Below are 21,838 nucleotides of genomic sequence, written 5' to 3'. Positions count from 1 at the left end.
ATCGATCTCGTATATAACAATAGGCTCGTAAAGTAATTGATAGTTGATGAATGATGACTCAGTCAACTAATTAATTAATTTCTTTTTTTTATTAGTTAGCTTTAATTAATTATTTTAGTTTCTTTCTTCTTCTTTTTTAATCTCTTGTTAATTTTGACTTCGTAAATTTTAAAAGTTCATTTGTATGAAGTATCCCCTCAATATTTAAAAGCAATCCACCATTTTAGTGTAAGTGACTCCAGATAATTTTGTCGCTTTAAAAAAAATGTTGGTCTTAATTACTTATGATCGTCTTAACCTGAAACCTCTAACTCCCTTGTTTTTTACTACTACTTCTAATTTAATCGGGTGTGAAAACAGTCTATAAGTTAAGACAGTCTTAAATAAGAATGATGTAAGAATTCTTAGAAAAGTGATCTTATTTAACGGAACAAATATGCATGTTATTATCGATGATGCACTTACCGTACTAATTTTTTTATTGTAGCGTTATTTTTCAAATTACTTTACTCCTAGAAGTAAAAGTATAAATAAGCTAATTGGAAGAACTAGAGAGAATATTTGTTTTTACAAGAAAAAAAATATAACTAAAGTTTTATGATTAAAATCGAATCATTAACGCGATTAATTTTATATTTAGAGTATTTGAAATTTTGAATATTACACCTCCTCATACATTAAAGGTCTCATATTTTCTTACGACTATAAAAAATAAGGGCGATTATCGTAGGGGCCTCCACCTAATATTTGAACAGGGCCTCCAAATCCAATGGGCCGCCCCTGAACACGGGACGACTGATTAGGAGAAGTGTCTGTGCTACTTAAGCACCCAATTTGAGCATCACACGGTGGCACCCTATCACTATCCACAAAGCCACTTGATCACAAATCCCATTTTCGAAGTCATTATTGGATGTATATATACACTACTTGCTCCAAACTACCAGCTTCATTCCTCAAAATTACTATAGCATCCACCATAAAAATGAAATCATTGTATCCCCTTGTCGTCCTTATTCTACTTTCATGGCTTGTTTTGTCCCCTTGCATATGTTACCTTACTCCCGGTCATAACCGTAGTAATCACATCCAATGTATTGACCGTGAGAGGGATGCCCTCCTCCATTTCAAACATGGCATCACAACCGATAATTGTGGGCTGCTCACTTCGTGGGAACCCCATACAGACTGTTGCCGATGGCGTGGGGTCCTCTGTAGTAACTTGACCAGTCATGTCATCAAGCTCAATTTAGGTTCTGATGCCGGTCTATGCCTAGAAGGTAAAGTGAGTCCTACCTTAGGTGAGTTAAAGCATTTGAAACATCTACACCTAAACCATAATAATTTTCATGGAGAAATACCTCATCATTTGGGTAATCTCTCTAAGTTAATAACTTTGGATCTATATTTGGCTTATGGTGATGTTCTTGTGCATAGTTTATCGTGGATTTCTCGTCTAACTTTGTTGAGATATCTTGATTTGACTGGTGCGAATCTCAGTCAAGTCACAAATTGGATTACTATTGTTAACAGTTTACCTTCATTACGTGTTCTTTCTATGATTTCTTGTGAACTTTCTACAATAATTCCGTCATCATTTTCATACGTAAATTCATCAGTCACTCTCCATACAATCAACCTTTCTGAAAATCATTTCAATGACAGTTCAATATTCCAGTGGTTGTTCAAGTTGCCTAGAATCACTAACCAACTTGTACATCTTGATCTTTCATGGAATGTAATACAAGTTCCTATCCCAAGCGAATTTGAGAATTTTCACTCCCTTTCGTATCTCGACCTTTCTGGAAAAGGGTTTCAAGGGAGTATTTTCAAAATAATAAGCAAGTTATGCAACTTGGAACAACTCTACTTGAAGAAAAATAATTTCACTGATGAGCTAAGTAATGTCATCCATTCTTTAGTCAAGTGTAATAACAGTGCACTGTTAGCACTCGATTTGAGATCTAACCGTTTTTGGGGTGGAATTCCTGATAATATCGGTTCATTATCCTCTTTAAAGGAATTATACCTTGGCGGTAACAAGCTTAAAGGTGAGATTAGTCTAGGTATACGACAACTTACCATGCTCGAGAATTTGGATGTTTCTTCCAACTCTTTGAATGGTACTCTTACTCATACTCACTTGTTGGGACTTTCAAGATTACGTAAACTATACTTGTCAAACAACCCAGGATTGGTAATAAACATTGAGGAGGACTGGATTCCGCCATTTAAGCTAGATGTAATTCAACTGCGATCCTGCAGGTTAGGCCCACGATTTCCAAAGTGGCTTCAGTTGCAAACAAATTGCTCATACTTTGATGTTTCAAAAACAGGCATTTCTGACAGCATTCCTGTTTCCTTCTGTAACTCATTGTCGTCGCCCAATCTTCTATACTTGAATATGTAACACCCCGGTTTATAAAAGAAGTCCTCGTCAAGACATTCTCTAATAAAACGGACTGTTACCATCTCGGTTTCCCGAGGTAGTGAATAACAAATTAAACTCCAAGGCAATTTATATAATATTTTAACTTAATTATTACAAATCCTCTTTTCAACTCAAATTACAAGAACTGACATAAATAAAAGTGAAAGACTTCTAGATGATGATCTAGCTACTAAGTCGTCTGATCCAATGTCTCACGCCCATCCAGCTCCCGTTCTACCTCTTAAACTGTCAAGTCTCGCTCCCATAAAACGGTTCATCACGGTGTTCACGAATACGGGGTCAACCACGAGGTTGAGTAGGGAAAACAATAAAGCAATAAAATATGATATGCATGATACTCCGTCACCTCCATCTTCATCTCAACTCATCACACACATCTCATACCCCGGAACGCCCAGCCATACCGATCCCCGGTAGACTATGAATATCGACCGAAGTCGATCCGCAAACTCAACTTTTGAGGACACCAGGGCAAGTCTGCAGAACCGCCTGGGCCTTATCACAACATCACATCGTATCTCAACATCGTCACCACCACATCCTCCTCCAACTCCAATGCATATGAAATGCTCAACAATAATTAATGCAATGCAATATGTATATAAATCATGAATCGATAAATCATAAAGTCATGTCGTTACCCGATGTTGTGATATCATACTCAATACGATCAAATCAGTCAATCACCTTTCCGAATATAAATGATAACGTAAATCAACAACCAGGAATCCAGTCAACACAATTCAACGACGTTAATAGAGTAAGTGTATTTCCCTACCTCAAAGTGTCAGCAATCCAATTAAGCAGTTAAGCAGTCCAGAAAGTAAAGCAATGAATTTGATTATCGATCCTTCATGAATTCGTCACCTAAAACAATTATAATAATTATAATTACTAACTACTAAATATAGTAATTTCCCAAAATAGAAGCTTTCCGAAATGCATTCGACACCCACTTATGCCCAATGGTAACTAAAATAACCCGATTAGTCATTTGACCCAACTTCCCAAAATAGAAAGTTACTAAAGTAGAATTTCTTAGAATGGAAACTTTCCCGATATAGTAGCCTTTTCATTTTAACAAACCCGTCTCAAAATCCCGCTTCTAGTTAATTAATTATTATTTTATTTTAATTAACTCGGAACTTAAACCAACACGATTATTTAAACGAATTATACGATTTATAAATACCCGAATCAATCCTTAAACAACTCAAACAATCCCGACTCAAACCCGTCTCTAATTATATTAAATAATTCGGGAATTAAATTAACTACATTATTTAATGACACGGGAATTATATTAATTAATTAAGAGTACGACCCATTAATGAATTATAACGATTAAACTAATAAAACCCGTTTCAAAACAAAAACCAACTCGAATAACCCGATTAAACACGACCCACACCTTCGCTCTCGCTCACACTATTCACCTGCCGCCTAAACCACCGCGACAACCACCAGGCGTGGTCCCCACTTCAACCCCACCACCAACAACCACCACCAGCCTGGTCGACTGCCGCCGGCGAGTCACACCAGGGCTGGCAACTGGCGTGGTTCACCGTGCATCATCACCAACAACCTCTGTTCTCTCCTCACCACCACCGCAACCATCAACTCGCCCCTGCCCAAAACACCACTGCCCTGCTCGCCGCCAAGTAGTGCACCCAGGTACAGTGGCACCACCATTTCGACCTCCCCCTAGTCACGGTGGTGCCACCCCAAAGTTACCCCTCTAAACTCGCCTGAAACACATACCCAAACCCGTTTTTATGGTCTCTGTCGACAAGACCTCCTGCCACCATTTCCACCGTCTACAGTCACCCTAACCGCCACCAACATGGGCGCATCTAACCACCCTACCCATATACCCCTTCAACCGCCACCAGCAATACCCATATCAGACATAAAACGACCACCAAAACCCCGACATAACAATGAAATCAGAAAAGGGTGTGGAATGCTTACCTTGCCGCCACTACCACAGCCACCACGGCCACCCACGACCGTCGACAAACACCCCTAGCTGTTCCTTGCTGTGCCGTCAGCAACCACGACCACTCTCTCTCTCTTTCTAAGCATGAAAATCTGAGATTTGGTTTTGGTGAAGGAGGGAGGCGGGTTGATGGGATTTGAGAGGAGGGAGGCGGGTTAGGTAGGGTTATTAGGGTTAGGTTACACTATTAGGGTTAGGGTTTAGGGTTAAATAAATTTGAATAGTTATTGGGCACTCAATGGTTCACTCACATTTCGACTTCCATATAAACCCGTCACAATTAACTCACGATAGTTTAACGTAATTATCGACTAACATTTAACCCGACATAATTAGTAATATAAAATGTATAATAATTAATATATAATAATATCCGTTTAATAATATCCATTTAATTCAATAATATCCGTTTAATATATTATATAAAAATACGGGGTATTACAGAATATGTCTTATAATCAGTTTTACGGAATAATCCCAAATCTGCCATACATATTAAATGTTTTCGCAATAGACTTGAGTTCAAATCTCTTTGAAGGTGTTATACCATCAGCCTTTGCAAACACAGACAATTTATACCTGAATGATAATAGGTTTTCTAACTGTTCTTATATCTTATGTCCCAAAACTGAAATTAGTTTAGTAACACTTGACTTGTCAAATAACTTATTTTCTGGGGAGCTTCCGGATTGTTGGGCGAATTTTAGCCAACTAACAAGCCTACACTTAGAAAATAATAGATTTTCTGGAAGAATACCGAAATCCATTGGTACCTTGTTGAATCTTGAGTTCTTACACCTATATAACAACAGCTTTTCCGGATTTTTACCGGAGACATTTGAGAGTTTGGCATCCTTAATGATCTTAAATCTAGGACACAATTTATTAAGTGGGTACATACCTCCATGGATTGGTAATGCATCTCAAAGTCTAGCCGTTCTTATCCTTCGTAAAAACCATTTTATTGGAGAGATACCTGAAAGTATCTGCCAACTCAACAACCTCCAAATATTAGACCTTGCTATTAATCACATCTCAGATGTTATCCCGAATTACATTGGCAATTTTACGGCGATGGAGGGGATTACAGGCTTACAGCTACAAGTTTGTACTCTATTAATGATGGATTGAGTATCGGTGTTTACGGAGATATACTTGCATATGACCATGAAGCTGAAACTGTAATTGTTTCATGGAAAGGAGGGGAGAAAAGATTCAAACATACACTTAGGTTTGTTAAATCTATTGATCTATCAAGAAATGAGTTGAGTGGTCAAATTCCAGATGGAATATCAATGCTGAATGGATTAGAAGCCGTGGACTTATCAAAAAACAAACTGAGCGGTAAAATTCCACTGGAAATCGGAAACCTAACAGCTTTAGAGCTTCTTGATTTGTCGGACAATCATTTTACTGGAGAAATTCCTGTAAGCCTAGCGAAAGTGACTACTCTCGGAATCTTAAATGTCTCAAACAATAATTTGTCTGGGGAAATTCCAGTTAGCACTCAGCTACAAAGCTTTAATGCGTCATCATATGCAGGAAACACAAGACTTTGTGGCGCGCCACTCCCAAGTTGTACGAAAAATCAAAAGCCCTCCAATGTACCCAACGACGATAATACTAGTGTTAAAGGCAAGGATGAGGACTTCAATTTTTTCCTTGGACTTTACATAAGTGTGGCCCTTGGATTTATCATTGGTTTTTGGGGAGTTTTTGGTACTTTAGTTATCAAGACATCGTGGAGACATGCTTATTTCCGATTCCTTGAAAACATTAAAGACAGGCTGTTGTAAAGCTTTTACACAGTTCGGCTACAACGTAGGACCATTGGCACTCTTACGCCTACGACACGGCACAGCCCGAAGAGTTGTCTATGAAAGTGATCGGCTGAAGTACTTCGTATTAATCATTTATGGAAGATGTTTATGTAATGTTTGCTATTTATGAAATATATACGTCCATGGAACCCACATATATATGCTTGCCAACTACTTCGCTTCCTATATCTTTTTAATTATAAAAACAATCAAGTCGTAATCCATTTAATTTTCCACAAATTCTCATTGAAGACGGATAGTGTCTCTCACAAAATGCAAATGGATAATGCAAGTGGGGGAAATGGATACTCCCACTTGCCCTCCCACCTGCATTTGTGAGAGGATCACTATCCGTCTTCAGCTTGTGAAGACTGTTAATTTTCTGGTAACGAGGGACTCGACTGCTATATTTAGTGAGCACTGGATAATCCTCGAGTATACGAAATAGCCTGCAAATCACGTATATACTAAGTAAGCCACACGAGAGTGACATATTCGAAGTCCCAAAATTTCAACTTTTTCATAATCAGACTTGCAATAACCTTAAATCTAACTTTTGAGTAAATCTCTTATAAAACCATTTTATCGTAAACTATTGTAAAACCATATATTAAATAAAATATTTTAATTTTTTTCACCCAAACATGGTAAAAAAAATGAGATAGCGACACCGGGTGTTACTCAATTTGGGTAACACCCGGGGCATAATTGTAAATTGGCTAGATATTTTCATTTCCCTCTCTTAATTTTTAAATTTCAAATTAATTATTAATAAGGGTAATTTAGGAGCTTTATCTTATAATTAACTAAATAATCAAATTGATTTTGAGTTCCATATTATTTATCAACACCATTTTAATCTGGAGATCTCTTTCTAGCTAATGAAATAAGATCTAGATTGAAGATCGTCAATTGGTTGCGAAACTTTAAAGCACACACTTCTTTTCCAAATTAACAAAGCTTTGATTTATGAAAATATCATTAATAAATTCACGACTGATGAGAGAATTTATTGATCAAAACCTAATTTACATAAAGACAAATTAATTTAATTTCAAAGAAGCGAATGAACTAACGAAGATCAAATTCGATTGCAAACTGTATTAAAATAAATTTATTATTCGCAAAGTAAAATCATATGAGTGCTAGATCAACCTCTTGAATGATACCCCACTAAGCAAATTATAATGATGAAGTTGGTTTTGCTATACGAGCAGAATTCATCTACTTACCTTCTCATTTGTTTAAACATTTACGAGTAATTCATACGGAGTAATTGTTATTATCAGTAATGCTTCGATATGTTAGATTTACCTAAAAAAAACTTTAGCTAATTTAATTACACTTCTAACCTTTAAAATTTTGGCGCAAATCTGAAAATAGATATTTTGACATTTGTTTTTATTAATTTTTTAATAAGGTGTTACCGAAACTCGGTAACACTCGGTGTCGCTCTATGCAGTGTATTGACAGCGAGAGGGATGCTCTCCTCCAATTCAAACATGGAATCGACATTGGTGATGGTGAGCTACTCACATCTTGGAGGCCTCACACCGACTGCTGCCAATGGCGTGGGGTGCTTTGTAGTAACCAAACCGGCCATGTCATTAGGCTTAGTTTATCAGGTGGAAAGTTAAATCATTTGAGTGACTTGGATGACAATTGTTAGCAATTTACGTATTCTTCGCATGGATTCTTGTCAACTTCTTCCTATGGAGTTTCCATCATCCATTTCATATTTGAATTCATCGGTCGCTCTACATACAATTAGCCTTAGCTTTCTACTAATTACTAGTTTTATACCCGTGCACAAAATACACGGATCGTAATAGCAAGCGCTATCATTAAATACATGAACATATAATTGAGCGTGATTAAGTATTCAATACCGTGACAATATAAATAGTCTATATTTGGAAATTCGAATATTTGATAAATATTATATTTGAATATCAGATAACATACAACCGTATTTTATTAAAATTATATTAAAGGTATTTGACATGTTAGACCTGTTGAATATAACTAAATTGCAACATTTTACGTAAATTATGAAATTTTAACTTATGTTTTTTAATAAAAATAATTAAAATATGGATAAGAGATAGGAATAATAATTGGGTTGAGGAAAGAGGGTAATTAAATTAAATGGTATGAGAGACATGGAGGGGCCCACATGTAGAAACTCACCGGCCAATCAAAAGCCAAGAAAAAACTTGGCTTTTATACTATGTAGATTTCAAGGACAATTCAATTTTTCAATGGTTGTTCAATTTGCCTAGAATCTCTACTCAACAGGTCACTCGAAATTGACCCGGAAGCCGAAATAACCCGATCCAACACAACCCAAAATGACCCGATTGAAACTGACATGACACATACCCGACCCGATTGACCCATTTCCCACCTCTAGTCTCAGCCTCTCTCAGGTTTAGTTCGAAATTAATCGACTTCATTATGGTGAGCCATTGTTATTGATTTCATTTCAGTTAGCTATTGTAATTAGTTTGTGTTATTTCGAGCCAGGTACAGTTTAGATCGGTCGCTAAATAATGAAACTTAAAAAAACTATGAGGATTGAGGATTGAACCTAAAAGACTTTAGACCGAGCATGGTCAAGATCGAAATATCCAGTTCGATCCAAATTTTCTTTATGGGCCTAAGCTTACCTACTACTAGCCGATTTGCGATTTTCTGTCTCACTTTTAGGCCTTATTTTGGGTCAAACTATTTTAATCTTGGGATCCATTACATCACACTCCAAATAATAAAAATAAAAATAAAAATAGTGATAATTTGTAACAAATTGATTACAGTTCATAGACTATACATAGATATAGTACATCTGATTGTCTATTTTTTTAGTTTTGTATTAAAGTTTTTGAGTTTTGTATTAAATATTATGAGTGGTAGTATAAAGTTTTTTAGCAAATTCTATAATACACGGATCTTTTGAGACTTCTAAAAGAACCTCGGGATTAGTGAGAGTACCCTTGGGCTTGACGAAAGGCTATTCGTGAGTAAAGTAATATTTCCGTTCATATGTGGAAGAGTTTGAGCACAGGTTTGGACTTAGTGACGAGCAAGATGAGTCGAGTCACAAACATTGGTGACTATTCGAGTTGTCGCATGCTAGTCGATCTAGTTTTCATAAGAAAGGTTGTAATAGCTAGAGACTTGTTATTGTATTATTCACTTATACTCCAGAGTGACGGATATGTGCCGTCATAAATGAGATTTTGTGATACCGATTTACGTACTAAATTTGGAGCCGGTGAGGCGGGAAAACAAAGTTCTGGCTTGGTCGTCTCTCATCTCTCCAGCCTCCAGCCTCCAGGTAGCTCCTTTTCTTTCGACTATGTTTGTTCTTCTTTCTCTTCATTATTATTTTAATTAATTTTATTCATACCAATACTAATTGCTAAATCAGTCAGATATATATTCTGGGTATTTTCTACTTTCTTCGTTCCACTATTTTTGTTCTTCTTCGTATTGTTTATTAATTTAACTAATTATTCAGATTACTACTTATTGCTAAATCAATCAATCAGATATTTGTTCCTTTCTTCTTTCGACTATTAATTATTTAACTGTTCATGCTGAATTGCTGATACTAGTTGCTAAATCAATCAGGTATAGTTTGGGTATTTGAAATTAGGGTTTAGGGTAACTGAATTTTGAAATTTGATTTAATCCCAAAATTGATTGCTTAATTGAATATCGTTTGAAACTAGGGTATTTGAATTTTGAAGTTATATTTAATTTAAACTCTGATATCATAATTGGGTGTTTGAAATTAGGAAGACATGACGATGGGTTCATATGAATATGATGGTGTTTCTTCTGTGAGTTCTATCGATAGTTTAGAGTGTCGATCGAAGCAAGAGGCCAGAGAAATCCCCCAAAAGAACAAGACAAAGATAGAAACATACTGGGAAATGAGAAAGAAAGAATCCAAAAGAAAACTAGAAGAGTGGGAGGAAACCAGCTCTGCTATCACAGGATTACTTGACACAACTGGTGCCTCTATTTTGGAAGTCGATGGCTGCAAACTTAAGCTAAACAAACCAGAACTTTATTCCCGCCTCACCCGCTTGTTGTGGCAGTGTAGATGGAAGAGCTGCCTCTCTTACTTTACTCACCCTGGTGGAGATGAATCTGACGGTGGGATGGTTGCAATTGAGAATAGTCCCACTTTAACCAAGAAAACCAACAAGCTTTACTCGTCCAAAGCTTTCATAGCCATCAAGCAGTACAACAACAATATCAACAACCAACAATCGTCAAAGCTTGAGTTTTGTTCCTTTATTAGGGTTGCCTACTCATATGGATGTGAGTTATATATCACCTTTACCGCTTGCCAGAATGGCCAATTAGGTACATTCCAAGCTGTAGTTGATGATGATTGGGACTGGGATGAGGACGTCAACGTCAATCTTGTTTTACTTAGGCATCTCGAGGCTGATAAAATCATTGCCATTATGTCTCTCTCTGGTAATAACTACTTTCTTTCGATCTCTCTATTTAATATCAGCAAGTATTCTGTAAAACGATTTTATATAAAACATGCCCACTTATGTACTTTACTCATCACCTTCTTAAAGGGGCTGAAGAAGAGTGGAAGAAAATATTTGGCTAAATTTGGAAACTTTGTGGTAAGTAGCATGGACTCTTTCATTACAATCTTGTACGGAGTACTATGATATGGATGTTATATCTAACCGGCTCACAATTTAGTGTATCCTATGATTGTTATAATGCATATAGTTCACCTAGCTTATATGTGGATTTTTTGTGTGGTGTGTCACGTGAAACGATCAATTATGAGTAGTAAATTTGACGATACAATCATTGGTATACATGTATTGCAAGGATCCAATGACTAGTACTATATAGCTGTTAGTGTGTTTAGAGGTATGTTGCAATCTTGTACTATGATATGCTATCACTCATATTTCACTCTAGTTCATGACAAGACTCTTGCATATTGTTTGTAAATTATTTAATGTGTGCCAAAGATGTCCATAACGTCCTACTAAAATCAATCTTGTGCCAAAGACTCTTGCATATTGTTTGAAAAATTAATTTGTCCCGCTTTTATGTCCCACCACCTTAACATCTTGACACATCCCCACTTCAAATACTAGAAATGGTAATAATATATACTCTGTATCAAAGTGTTGATTTTGTCATTAGGAGAAGTATTGGGACAAAAGACGGGACACGAGGTGGGACAGAGGATTTGCTCTGGGTAATGTGTGGAGGAAAAAGAGAATTGATATATAGGGACGAAGGGTTATATATAACTGACAGCAACCAAAAAGATCAGCCTACATTAGAAATGAGAAGTTTGTTCGGATCTTAGTTTGATAAGGCGCAAGGCGCACTGAGGCGTTGGGGTCCCAATGGGCTAAGGCGCAAGCGATTTGCACACGAGGCGCAATGATGTTTCAAAAGAACATCCAAATTTTACAATCAAATTTTGTGCGAGAATAGTCATTTTTTTGTTCGTTTTAAAAAGGGTTAACATGTTAACATGTTTTAAAAGGGAAAATTAAGGATAAGGTGGAGAAAAGAAGTGTAAAATAAAAGAATTTTGAAAAAAAAAATGGAATTGCACACTAATGCGGCTCGTGTGCGCCTTGGTGCGATGTGGTTGGCGCCCCAGACGTGCTTTTTTAAACTAAGGTTCGGATTATTCATTGTTATTAGTTTTTACTAGGAGAACTACTTGTGCATTTGGTATTTATTAAAAGCTGTTGCTAGCTTTCTCTTCAACTTTAGTTGTTCTATGGCTCATATTGACCACTCCTATAGCCTATTGACTTTCGTACAGGGTCTGAAATTGGACAGGATGCTTGAAGCCTGAAGGATAAGTCAAGATGTCACATGGAGTCCTCTGCTGCGATGTCGTACAGTTTTATATATAGATATACTACTATCGTCTGTACTCTGTACTGCTCTCCTTGGAGTATAGATGCTTTAACATAAGTCTAGAACTAAAACCTCTACATGTTGAATGTAGTCCTGTTTCTGCAGCGGCATAGTTCCCAGTCTTCAGCTGTTAGACCCTGCAATTAATCACATCTCAGAAGTAATTCCTGATTGCGTTGGTAATTTAACAGCAATGCTCAATCCGGATCTTGGGTTGGCGTTTGCCTCTACAACATTGCTCGACGATTATCCTATAAATCCCAATGAGGCAAGTACATTTATTTTGTGGAAATGAAAGAACAAAAGTTTAAAGATACCATTGAACTGAATTCCATTGATCTTTCCGGCAACATGGTAAGAGGAAAAATCCCTGGTGGAATATCTAGTCTCCTCGGCATGTCGAAAAAAAGTTGAGCGGAAGCATTCCATATGAAATCGATAAGGTGACTGACGAAGACCATATAATATGATTTATGCAGCGATCAGACCTTTCCATAGCAATAGAAAAACCCGGTAAATGCTTCACATAACCTCTTTACACAAGTCACCATATAAAAAAACGTTGTTGATATCGAGCTGATACTCGGTCAAAATGTCAAATTCTTATCCTAATAGTTGGTCCATGAAAATGATGTTAAGCTGTATATATTAAGGGAAAGATGTTACACCTGTTCTTCTATATTGAGGTCCGGTCGTCATCTTTCACAATCACCATGACGAAAAATTAGTCAATGATGTATGGCCTTGGCAAAATTACTCTTATGCTTAGAAAGTCTCATCCTCAACAATCTCTGGTTCTGAAAATCTTTGTAAGCTTTTCGTTGAGCGAGTCGAGCCATATATTGATAATTGTCTTATTTAAGACATCAACATAATCTACTCAGTTTCAACCACCACAATTATTCCACAAATGACATTATATCCTCACACGAAAACATTCCGTCAGCTGATATCGATTTTCCTGTATTGGCTTGTGCTTTCCAGCTACTTATGTTCCTCTGCCCTCGGAGCTAATAATACACGGTGTTTAGACAAGGAAAGAAAAGCCCTGCTCCAGTTTAAACACGGTATCAAAGATGACTTCTGTGGGTTGCTCACTTCTTGGAAGGACAATTCAGACTGTTGCCAGTGGCGCGGTGTGCGTTGCAGTAACCAGACTGGTCATGTTGTAATGCTCCATCTTGAGGGACGGGGACATTTAAGTCATGGCGATTCAGTTGCTTGTATACAAGGTGAACTCAGTTCTTCCCTCAGAGAGCTAAAGCATTTACGATATCTGAATCTAAACTTCAATTATTTTTATTATGTGCCTTTTCCTCGCTTCCTCTTGTCACTGACAAATCTGGAGCATCTCAGTTTATCTGATGCTAAAATTGGAGGGGAAATACCTCATCAATTAGGAAATCTTTCGAAGTTAACTACCTTAGACCTCGGGTCTAATCCACTGTATGTCGAAAGCTTAGGGTGGCTCTCGCGGCTAACCTTGCTGAGATTCCTTGACTTGAGCTCTGTGGATCTTAGGAATGCTACTGATTGGCTGCAAATAGTTACCCACCTTCCGTCGTTAAAAGTTCTTCGAATGCAGAGCTGTCGATTTCCTATGAAAATCCAGGTACCAGTAACATACGATAATTTCTCAACCACGCTTGGTTCGATCAACCTTTCTGATAATGGTTTCAATGACACTGCCATATACAAGTGGCTGTTTAACTTCCCCGGAGTTAAAACTCAACTTGTGTCACTCGATATATCTATGAACTCGCTTCAAGGTCCCATCCCAAGCGAGATTCTAAATATGCAGTCCCTTACATATCTCTCTCTTTCGGATAATAATTTTCAAGGAAGCGTTCTTGAACTTGTTAGAAAGTCGTGTAACTTGCAACATCTCTACTTAAGGGCTAACAACTTCACTGATGAGCTAACAATTGTCATCGAAGCTTTCGTTAGTTGTGAAAACAAGTCATTAGTGACACTGGATTTGAGTCATAACCAGTTCTGGGGTGCCATTCCGGATAGTATCAGCTCACTTTCTTCTTTGAGGGAGCTGTACCTTAATGGCAATCAGCTAAGCAGCGAGATTAGTGAGAGTATCGGCCAGCTCGCTATGCTCGAGAAATTGGATATTTCTTCCAGTTCTTTGGAAGCTACTCTTAATCACAATCATTTCTTAAACCTTTCAAGGTTACGCGAATTGTATTTGTCAGATAACCCGAGATTGATGATAAACATTGTCAGAAATTGGATTCCCCCGTTTCAGCTAGATATTATCAGTTTGAGTTCCTGCAACTTAGGCCCTCAGTTTCCAAACTGGCTGCAAACGCAGACGAATTTCTCATACTTTGATGTCTCAAATACTAAAATTTCCGACAGTATTCCTGTTTCTTTCTGGAGCTCATTCTCATCTAATTTGCGATACTTGAATATGTCTTATAATCAGCTTTACGGGATGCTCCCAAATCTGCCAGAAACATTCGAATATGTGTTTGAAGTAGACTTGAGTTCAAATCAGTTAGAGGGTGTTATACCAGCAGGGTTCACAAACGTCGACTCATTATACCTTAACAACAACAGGTTTTCCGACTCCTCTTATTTCCTATGTTCTAACACGACAAGTAATTTAATCTATCTTAACCTTTCAAACAACTTGTTGTCCGGAGAGCTTTCAGACTGTTGGATGATTTTTTCTCAACTGTCAAGCCTGCACTTAGAAAACAACAGGTTCTCCGGAAATTTACCCATGTCGATTGGTACCCTAAAATACCTCAGTTACTTACACCTATATAACAACAGCTTTTCCGGACCATTGCCTACTTCCTTACAGAAATGTACATCCCTGGTTATCCTAAATCTCGGATACAACGCGTTTAGTAGGAACATACCTCCCTGGATGGGCGATGCATTTCAAAGTCTCGGTGCTCTTATCCTACGAAGAAACCTTTTTCTCGGAGAGCTACCTGTAAGCCTTTGCCAACTCGACAATCTCCAGATTTTAGACCTCGCTTTCAACGACATCTCAGGGGAAATTCCAAAGTGCATAAGTAATTTTACGGCAATGACAGGAGATTCAGATTTCAGGTCGTCTTTTATTCCTATTGTAATGTATCTTGGTCGACAGGAGATTCCTACAGAAGAGGAAAGTTCGCTTCTTTCTTGGAAAAGGGAAGTGCATAAATTTAAAGAAACAGTTGGACTGGTTAAAGTCATTGATCTTTCAAGTAACGAGTTGAGTGGAGAAATCCCAGATGGGATATCACGTCTTGCAGGATTACTTGCCTTGGACTTGTCGAAAAACAAATTGAGCGGAAGCATTCCATTTGAAATCGGTAATCTCACAGCTTTAGAGTTTCTCGATTTGTCAAACAATCATTTAACTGGTGGAATTCCTGTGAGCCTAACCAAAGTGAGTTCTCTAGGAATCTTGGATTTATCGAACAATGACCTGTTCGGAGAAATTCCATATAGCACTCAGTTGCAGGGCTTCAGCACTTCGTCATACATGGGAAACCCTGGACTATGTGGTGCACCACTCCCAATTTGTCTGAAAGAACAATCGCCCTCTAATTATTATCAACAAGATAACTCTGGTATTTTCCCGGGGTTGTATATAAGCATTGTGCTGGGATTTATCGTTGGATTTTGGGGAGTATGTGGCACTTTAGTTATCAAAACATCCTGGAGACATGCCTATTTTCGGTTCATTAACAGGGTCTATGTGATCGCGCAGGCAATCTTACCCGATGCTGAAAGGTGATTTAGTATAAATCCCGGTACATTAATAATATTTTCCATAATTATGTGTAAGATTAATAATGATTATACAAATAATATGTAAATATCACTGCCTTGTACACGCAAGCGACGAGTAATCACAAGTACACGACTTTCATATACCAAAATCCGAATTCATTTCTAGAAGATAGTACTATATACGGAGTATGATTATTTACTCGACAGTCATTTATTTGGCAAATGCCACGGAATGTTCAATCACTATGCTCTAATTTTAGTTTTAACATGAAATCATAACCGACAGACAACCGTAGGTTGGGAATCTCAACCACAATGAACTGCCCTCTCTTGTCGAGATTTGATATTAATCTCGATCCATGGTTCCGGACCACTCTACCATCTGTCTGTAATGTATACGCCTTTACCTTATTCCGGTTTCTCAACCCCAAAATGGTTATCTTATTAATAATCCAGTTCTGCGCAACTGCGAAATCTCTGTTGACGACATTTGAGGTAATAATGACTGAATTATTGGTTAATATAGCTGAGAATACCACAAAGCTCCATGTCTTATTCTCTCTTCCCATGGTGACATCAACACCATTGTCTAGGAATAGATTCCCGATACTGGCCCCTTCTTCGCTAAGGACCACTAACAGGTTGAACGGTGTTCTGCGCGCTGCTTGGGTCGTCATCGCTTCCCCTTGCATTGCCAGTATATTACCTGACGGATATTAGTAGGCACCGATTAGGCTCATACAACAGCATTACTCTAGTGTCTTTAAGGATCTCGCCAACAGTTTGTGGCGTAAGGGGATACGGGTTCAGGGCCTTACTCGTATATTTTTATAACACATTCATAGATTGTAATTTGATACAGATTATGAAAATTTTGTCGACAATTTAAATTAGACCTGTCAAACGGGTCGGGCGGGTCGGGTCATACAGGTTGGGTCGGGGCGAATATGGGTCAATAAATAATTGATAACGCCTTTTTTAACGATTTTTTTATTCAAATTTTTTTTATTTTTTTTAGAATGTAAAACACCTTTAAAATTAATAATGTAACCATATTCAATGTTTACATTAAATTGACATAATTATTAAAATAAAGTTTTTTAATAATTATTTTATTATTAAATATAATAAAAGTTATATAAAATCGACTTTTTAATTATATTTGTAATTTTAAGTAATAAAAAAAAATTAACTATTTTTCAAATATAACATAAATTTTAATATTTTAATAAAATTCTTGATTTACCTTTGACCCAACGGATCGACCCGTTCGAAAAATAACGGGTCATTTCGGGTTCTGGTTAAACGAGTCGCCGGCTCAAAATTTCCGGGTTCTAACCCTGGGAAAACGGGTCGGGTCGGGTCTGACAGGTCTAATTTTAATGTATGGAAAAAAGTACCTTCTCGGACATGAACATTGATATGATCAGGGGGTGCACTGAGGGTGATGTATCTTCCAGTCGATACACTCACAGAACGAGTATAGTCGAAAAGATCAAACCAGTTTCCTTGGGGAAAGTATGCATTGACAAATACCGCTCCAGCTGTCAATACAGGGGACACCATTACACCCCTGCCAAGAAGAAACTGAGAGCTAATACCGTAAGTATCAACGTCCTTCGGAAAAGTAAAGAAAAGAGGCCGTGCAATCGGAAGTCCTGCCATATGTGCCTCAAACATTAATGTATAGAAATAAGGAAGGAGACGGTAACGAAGACCTAACACTTTCCTTGCTGTTATTGCAACTGATTCCCATCTGTAAAGTTCTTGATACGTTGTACCGCGTTCTGAATGATCCCTCGAGAAAGGATAAAATGCTCCTAGCTGTATCCATCGTCGACAAAGCTCCTCTGTAGTATCACCAAAAAAACCACAAATATCTGCTCCAACCATCGGGATTCCAAAAAGACCAAAGTTTAAAATAGACGGAATGGAATACTGAAGATCGTCCCAACTCGCTCTGATATCTCCTGTCCAATGTGCAGTGTACTTCCCAGACCCGACAAATGTTGATCTCGAAAGTACAAATGGTCTTTGATTTGTGAGTTTAGTTAGTGCAGCGCGAGTCACTCTCGCTTCCAAATGCCCATAGAGGTTATGAACATTGTACTCTGAAATATTACCGTAGTGTAAAGCAGATGGCGGTATAGTTTTGCTAAAAATCGGTCTGTGAACTCCGTTGTCATTGATCTTGTAAGGCGGATCGTCAAGGATTGATCCGAGGTCAGGGGTTGAAGTAATGAAATTTGAAACTTCGTTCATGTCAATCCAAAGACCGTCAACAGGAAGAAGCCTTCGGAATCTTTTAATCTCGTCTGTCCAGAAGGTTACAGTAGCAGGATTCAGAAAATCGGGGAAATGCACAGGCCCAGGCCAGACTTCTCCAACATACGGCTTTCCAAACCGCTTGACAAAGACGTCTTGTTTCATTCCCCTGATGAATGTTCCATAAGACGCGTTTGTGCTTATACCTGGATCAACGATAACCACGTATTTTTGGCCATTGTTGTGAATCATAGTAACAAAATGCTGCATCTTGTCCAGAGGAAAGTTAACAGGATCGATTGTGAAATCTTTTTTCGCGTCAGCGTAGTCGATATCTGTCCACATGACTTCCAGAGGAATTTTGGCTTTTGCATAACCAGCTACCACGGACTGAAGCTCGTTTACATCATGGTAACCATACCGGCATTGATGAAAACCTGAAGAGTTTACACTCGACACACGAGACAATCAAATATAATTATTCAGCCGATTTCACTTGATTAGCTCAATTAGACTCTTAATTAAGACTCCCTCCATTTCACTCGATTAGTCGAAGAGATACGCTACGACAACAAACATGTACAGTACATCTTTTAAACAAAAACTTCATGAATTATCATTTGTCCCCTTTGGTTCAATTATTATTGAAGCTTAAATATTCAGGGACAAAGTTAATAATTTAAACCTCGACCCGAAATTTGAAAAACCAACGGGGCCGGCCTCCATTCCGCTATAAATAAGGTCCTCCACTCACTTTCATTGACCCTCAACTAAAGGTCGTGTCAGCCTACCCTTTTGTGTCGAATTCGATTCGAATCGAATCGCTATCAAGTCTTCTTTGGGCCGGGTCATTATCGGGTCTAATTAATTTATCGCATTGGTGCAATTTTTGACCATTAAGTTAAGTTTTCAATCATTCTATGGTTAAGTTACTCTCATTATTAAGTCAAACCTATCAAAGCAAAGATTAAATCGTTTTTATTTTGATCGATATTAAACCTAATAATTGTTGAGTCATCATTTTAATCAGGCCAATATCGAGAGAGTTTCATATCAGGACAGGTTCAGGTTCGGGTGGGGATCATTGATCATGGAGTCGAGCCGGGTTACGGGTTCTTGTCGGGTCAAGTCGAGTCAAGTTGGGCCAGGTCGGATCGGGTCAATTTCGATTTACAACATTCTATGATTCTATCGGATGAATTTGCTTAGGTTTGGATTAGAGTTGTCAGCTCTACCCTTAGGCATCAGTCCCTCACCCATCAGCTTAGCCTTTTAGTTACATCCAAAAAAATAAAAAATAAAAAACATTACCAAAAGCCCAATAAGGCATGGGAGCCGGACGTCCAATAAACTGAGTATACTGATCCACAACTTTGACAGGCGTAGGCCCACTAAAAACGTAAAGATCGATAATCCCACCAATCACCTTATACGTAATTTGATCACCCGTATACTCAACATCCATACCATTACTATTCAACAACAAAACCCCATGGGCCAAACCCGGAACCGGACCCGACCTAACATCCATATAAAACGGGTGTGACCCGTACAAGTTAACATCTAGATTAGTGGCAGCATTGTCCGCGTTCCATAAGGTTAGGGTCTGATTACGGGCCAGTTGAAATGTTGGCTGGGTATGCTCGCCTAGGCCGTAAATGTGGGCCAGGGAGGTAGGGAGGGAGGAGGAGAATTGGAGGAAATGTGGTTTGAAGACGAGTGGGGTGGTGGTTGAGGTGTTTAAGAGGGTGGAAGGGGTGGATTTTCGGGTGACGGTGAAGGAGAAGGGAGTGGTGTGGTGGAGAGTGAACAGGAGGTCTGTGTGTGGGGTGGTTAGGGTAGTTTTTGTGGTGGCGGTGGTGGAGTGATTATAAGGTGGTTTTTGAGGTGTTGGTGGTGGGCGGCGGTAGAAGATGGTGGTGGGGATTTCCCATCGAGGAGTGGTGGCGTCCGTTATTCGGATTCTTAGGCGGTCATTGGTCTCAAAACTGCATAACGTGAACAAACGTAAGAAAATGACTTGAAATGAGGATTCTATACTACACAAAAAAAAAAAAAAAAAAAAAAAAAAAAAAAAAAATTCTAGAAATCACTAGGATTAATAATTAATAATGCTCCCTTCATACTTCTTTACATTCTCATATATTTTTGTACGATCTTGAAAACGTCATTTTAACCGTGTTCTTCATAGTACTCCGTAATATTTTGTGAAGGAATTTTGAATAATGACTAACCAGAAAAATTGAATTTGACAATTTTCATAAGAACAAAATTGAATTTACGAAAATAAATGGTGAAAGCTTTTGTATTATGACATGGACGAGTGTAGGACGAGCACGTAAATGAAAAATTTTCTCAAAAAGTTAATGTTCAAATCTGATCGTAGTATTAAATGGAGGATCGTATAATGTAAGAGCATGAGCAATAGAGAGGATGGTATGATCCTCTTATTTGTTCTTTCACCCTCTTATTTTTTTACATATCACCTTTTTTATGACCCACCTCCATTTCCACTATGTTTATCCTCCTCTCTATATTTTTGTCCACAATAGAGAGGATCCTCTTATCCATCCTCTACCCATTTATGTACATTTTAACTTTTTACAAAAGAAAAAAATAAAAAGAAATAATCCACATGGAAAAATATTATTAGATAGTTGGCACAAGGGCCAATGCTATACTTCCTCTAAAAGTAGAGGATGTTCTATACATCTCCACAATAGAGAGGGCCTCCTCTTATAGGAGAGAGAGTGTTAAGAGGAGGTTACATCATCTCTATTGTGGCTGCTCTAATACGGAGTAAATAGCTTGAATAAACAAATTTATGTAAAAAGTTGGCACAAATTAAGGTGAATTTAAAAGCTTTCATTTTTGTTTTTTTCTAAATTCATGATTTAAAGACAAAGTTGGATAAAATGAACAATGTCGTCAACCCTCATTTAAAAATCATTGTAAAATTTAAGACGGTCTCTTTTTATATATTTTTATGGTTCATTATTACTGAAAGACATAATAACTAAGGATTACTTCCTCCGTCGCGGTTGATTATTAATGAAAGACGGCAAATATAACCTGGCAGTGAGGGTAAGGAGGTTAATATCAGGTCCATAAACAGGTGAGCTCTTTAGAAGCTGAAGCATGGCAGTCAACGCTGCAATACCAGTTGAAACATTAACGTGTGCCCACTTCACCTTATACCCATATCCAATTACTTCCTCGTTGTCTCCGTTACTCGTCTTTTCCGACATCGACGACATTGCCCCCGTCACCGTGCATTGTAGTACTACTACTACTGCCAAATACCATATCCTCATTTTCACTTCTTGTTTCTTTAGTACCTTCATTTTTTTGTATTAAAAATACCAATGAGATAAATGTGGTGGTGATATTAATTAAATTCAATTTGTGTTTTTCGGATTCTATATAAGGTCCGCTCAAGGACCAAATCCCCCAATTCTTTTATAGGGATGATAGTTGGCCAAAATGCCAAATATAGATGTAGTGAAACCGTGTGATTTTATAATTTCTGAAACTTAAAACATTCATATATACATATACATGCAAGAGATTGATATTTGACCCATCTTTGTTTATATCATTTGTCACTTGTCACTTGTCACT

At 37.7% G+C, this 21,838-nt stretch overlaps 3 protein-coding genes across 3 annotated transcripts; 2 read left to right on the top strand and 1 right to left on the bottom strand.

Annotated features, from left to right (window-relative positions):
- The first annotated feature begins 755 nt into the window (after nt 1-755).
- On the top strand, nt 756-6,445 carry LOC141606487 (receptor-like protein EIX1). Its single transcript, XM_074425636.1, has 2 exons — nt 756-2,406; nt 4,896-6,445. Exons 1-2 carry the CDS (start codon nt 914-916, stop codon nt 4,924-4,926), a joined length of 1,524 nt encoding a protein of 507 aa, XP_074281737.1. The 5' UTR covers nt 756-913; the 3' UTR covers nt 4,927-6,445.
- Nucleotides 6,446-9,668: 3,223 nt separating this feature from the next.
- Nucleotides 9,669-12,510, top strand: LOC141609399 (uncharacterized). Its single transcript, XM_074428462.1, has 4 exons — nt 9,669-9,718; nt 10,072-10,765; nt 10,876-10,926; nt 12,108-12,510. The coding sequence occupies exons 2-3, from the start codon at nt 10,078-10,080 to the stop codon at nt 10,908-10,910; spliced, it is 723 nt and encodes a 240-aa protein (XP_074284563.1). The 5' UTR covers nt 9,669-9,718; nt 10,072-10,077; the 3' UTR covers nt 10,911-10,926; nt 12,108-12,510.
- Nucleotides 12,511-16,030: 3,520 nt separating this feature from the next.
- LOC141606489 (alpha-glucosidase-like) lies at nt 16,031-21,505 on the bottom strand. The gene is made up of 4 exons (XM_074425638.1): nt 21,290-21,505; nt 19,529-20,205; nt 17,353-18,654; nt 16,031-16,658 (listed from the first exon to the last, which is right to left on the bottom strand). The coding sequence occupies exons 1-4, from the start codon at nt 21,472-21,474 to the stop codon at nt 16,189-16,191; spliced, it is 2,634 nt and encodes an 877-aa protein (XP_074281739.1). The 5' UTR covers nt 21,475-21,505; the 3' UTR covers nt 16,031-16,188.
- Nucleotides 21,506-21,838: the final 333 nt, after the last annotated feature.

This window comes from Silene latifolia, chromosome 10 (genome assembly GCF_048544455.1).
Source record: "Silene latifolia isolate original U9 population chromosome 10, ASM4854445v1, whole genome shotgun sequence".
NCBI classification, from domain to species: domain Eukaryota; kingdom Viridiplantae; phylum Streptophyta; class Magnoliopsida; order Caryophyllales; family Caryophyllaceae; genus Silene; species Silene latifolia.
The sequence above is the reverse complement of the archived record's forward strand: the minus strand, read 5'-3'. Positions and strand labels throughout refer to the sequence as shown.

Bases quoted from the DNA above. Each gene is read 5' to 3' on its own strand.
- LOC141606489 (XM_074425638.1), bottom strand. From the start codon at position 21,474: ATGTCGTCGATGTCGGAAAAGACGAGTAACGGAGACAACGAGGAAGTA. The intron at 20,206-21,289 runs GTTATATTTGCC...CACGTTATGCAG, and splicing joins CTCCTTACCCTCACTGCCAG to TTTTGAGACCAATGACCGCC. The intron at 16,659-17,352 runs GTACTTTTTTCC...AATATCCGTCAG, and splicing joins CAATGTTCATGTCCGAGAAG to GTAATATACTGGCAATGCAA.
- LOC141609399 (XM_074428462.1), top strand. From the start codon at position 10,078: ATGACGATGGGTTCATATGAATATGATGGTGTTTCTTCTGTGAGTTCT. The intron at 10,766-10,875 runs GTAATAACTACT...ACCTTCTTAAAG, and splicing joins TGCCATTATGTCTCTCTCTG to GGGCTGAAGAAGAGTGGAAG.
- LOC141606487 (XM_074425636.1), top strand. From the start codon at position 914: ATGTATATATACACTACTTGCTCCAAACTACCAGCTTCATTCCTCAAA. The intron at 2,407-4,895 runs GTAACACCCCGG...GGGGTATTACAG, and splicing joins AATCTTCTATACTTGAATAT to AATATGTCTTATAATCAGTT.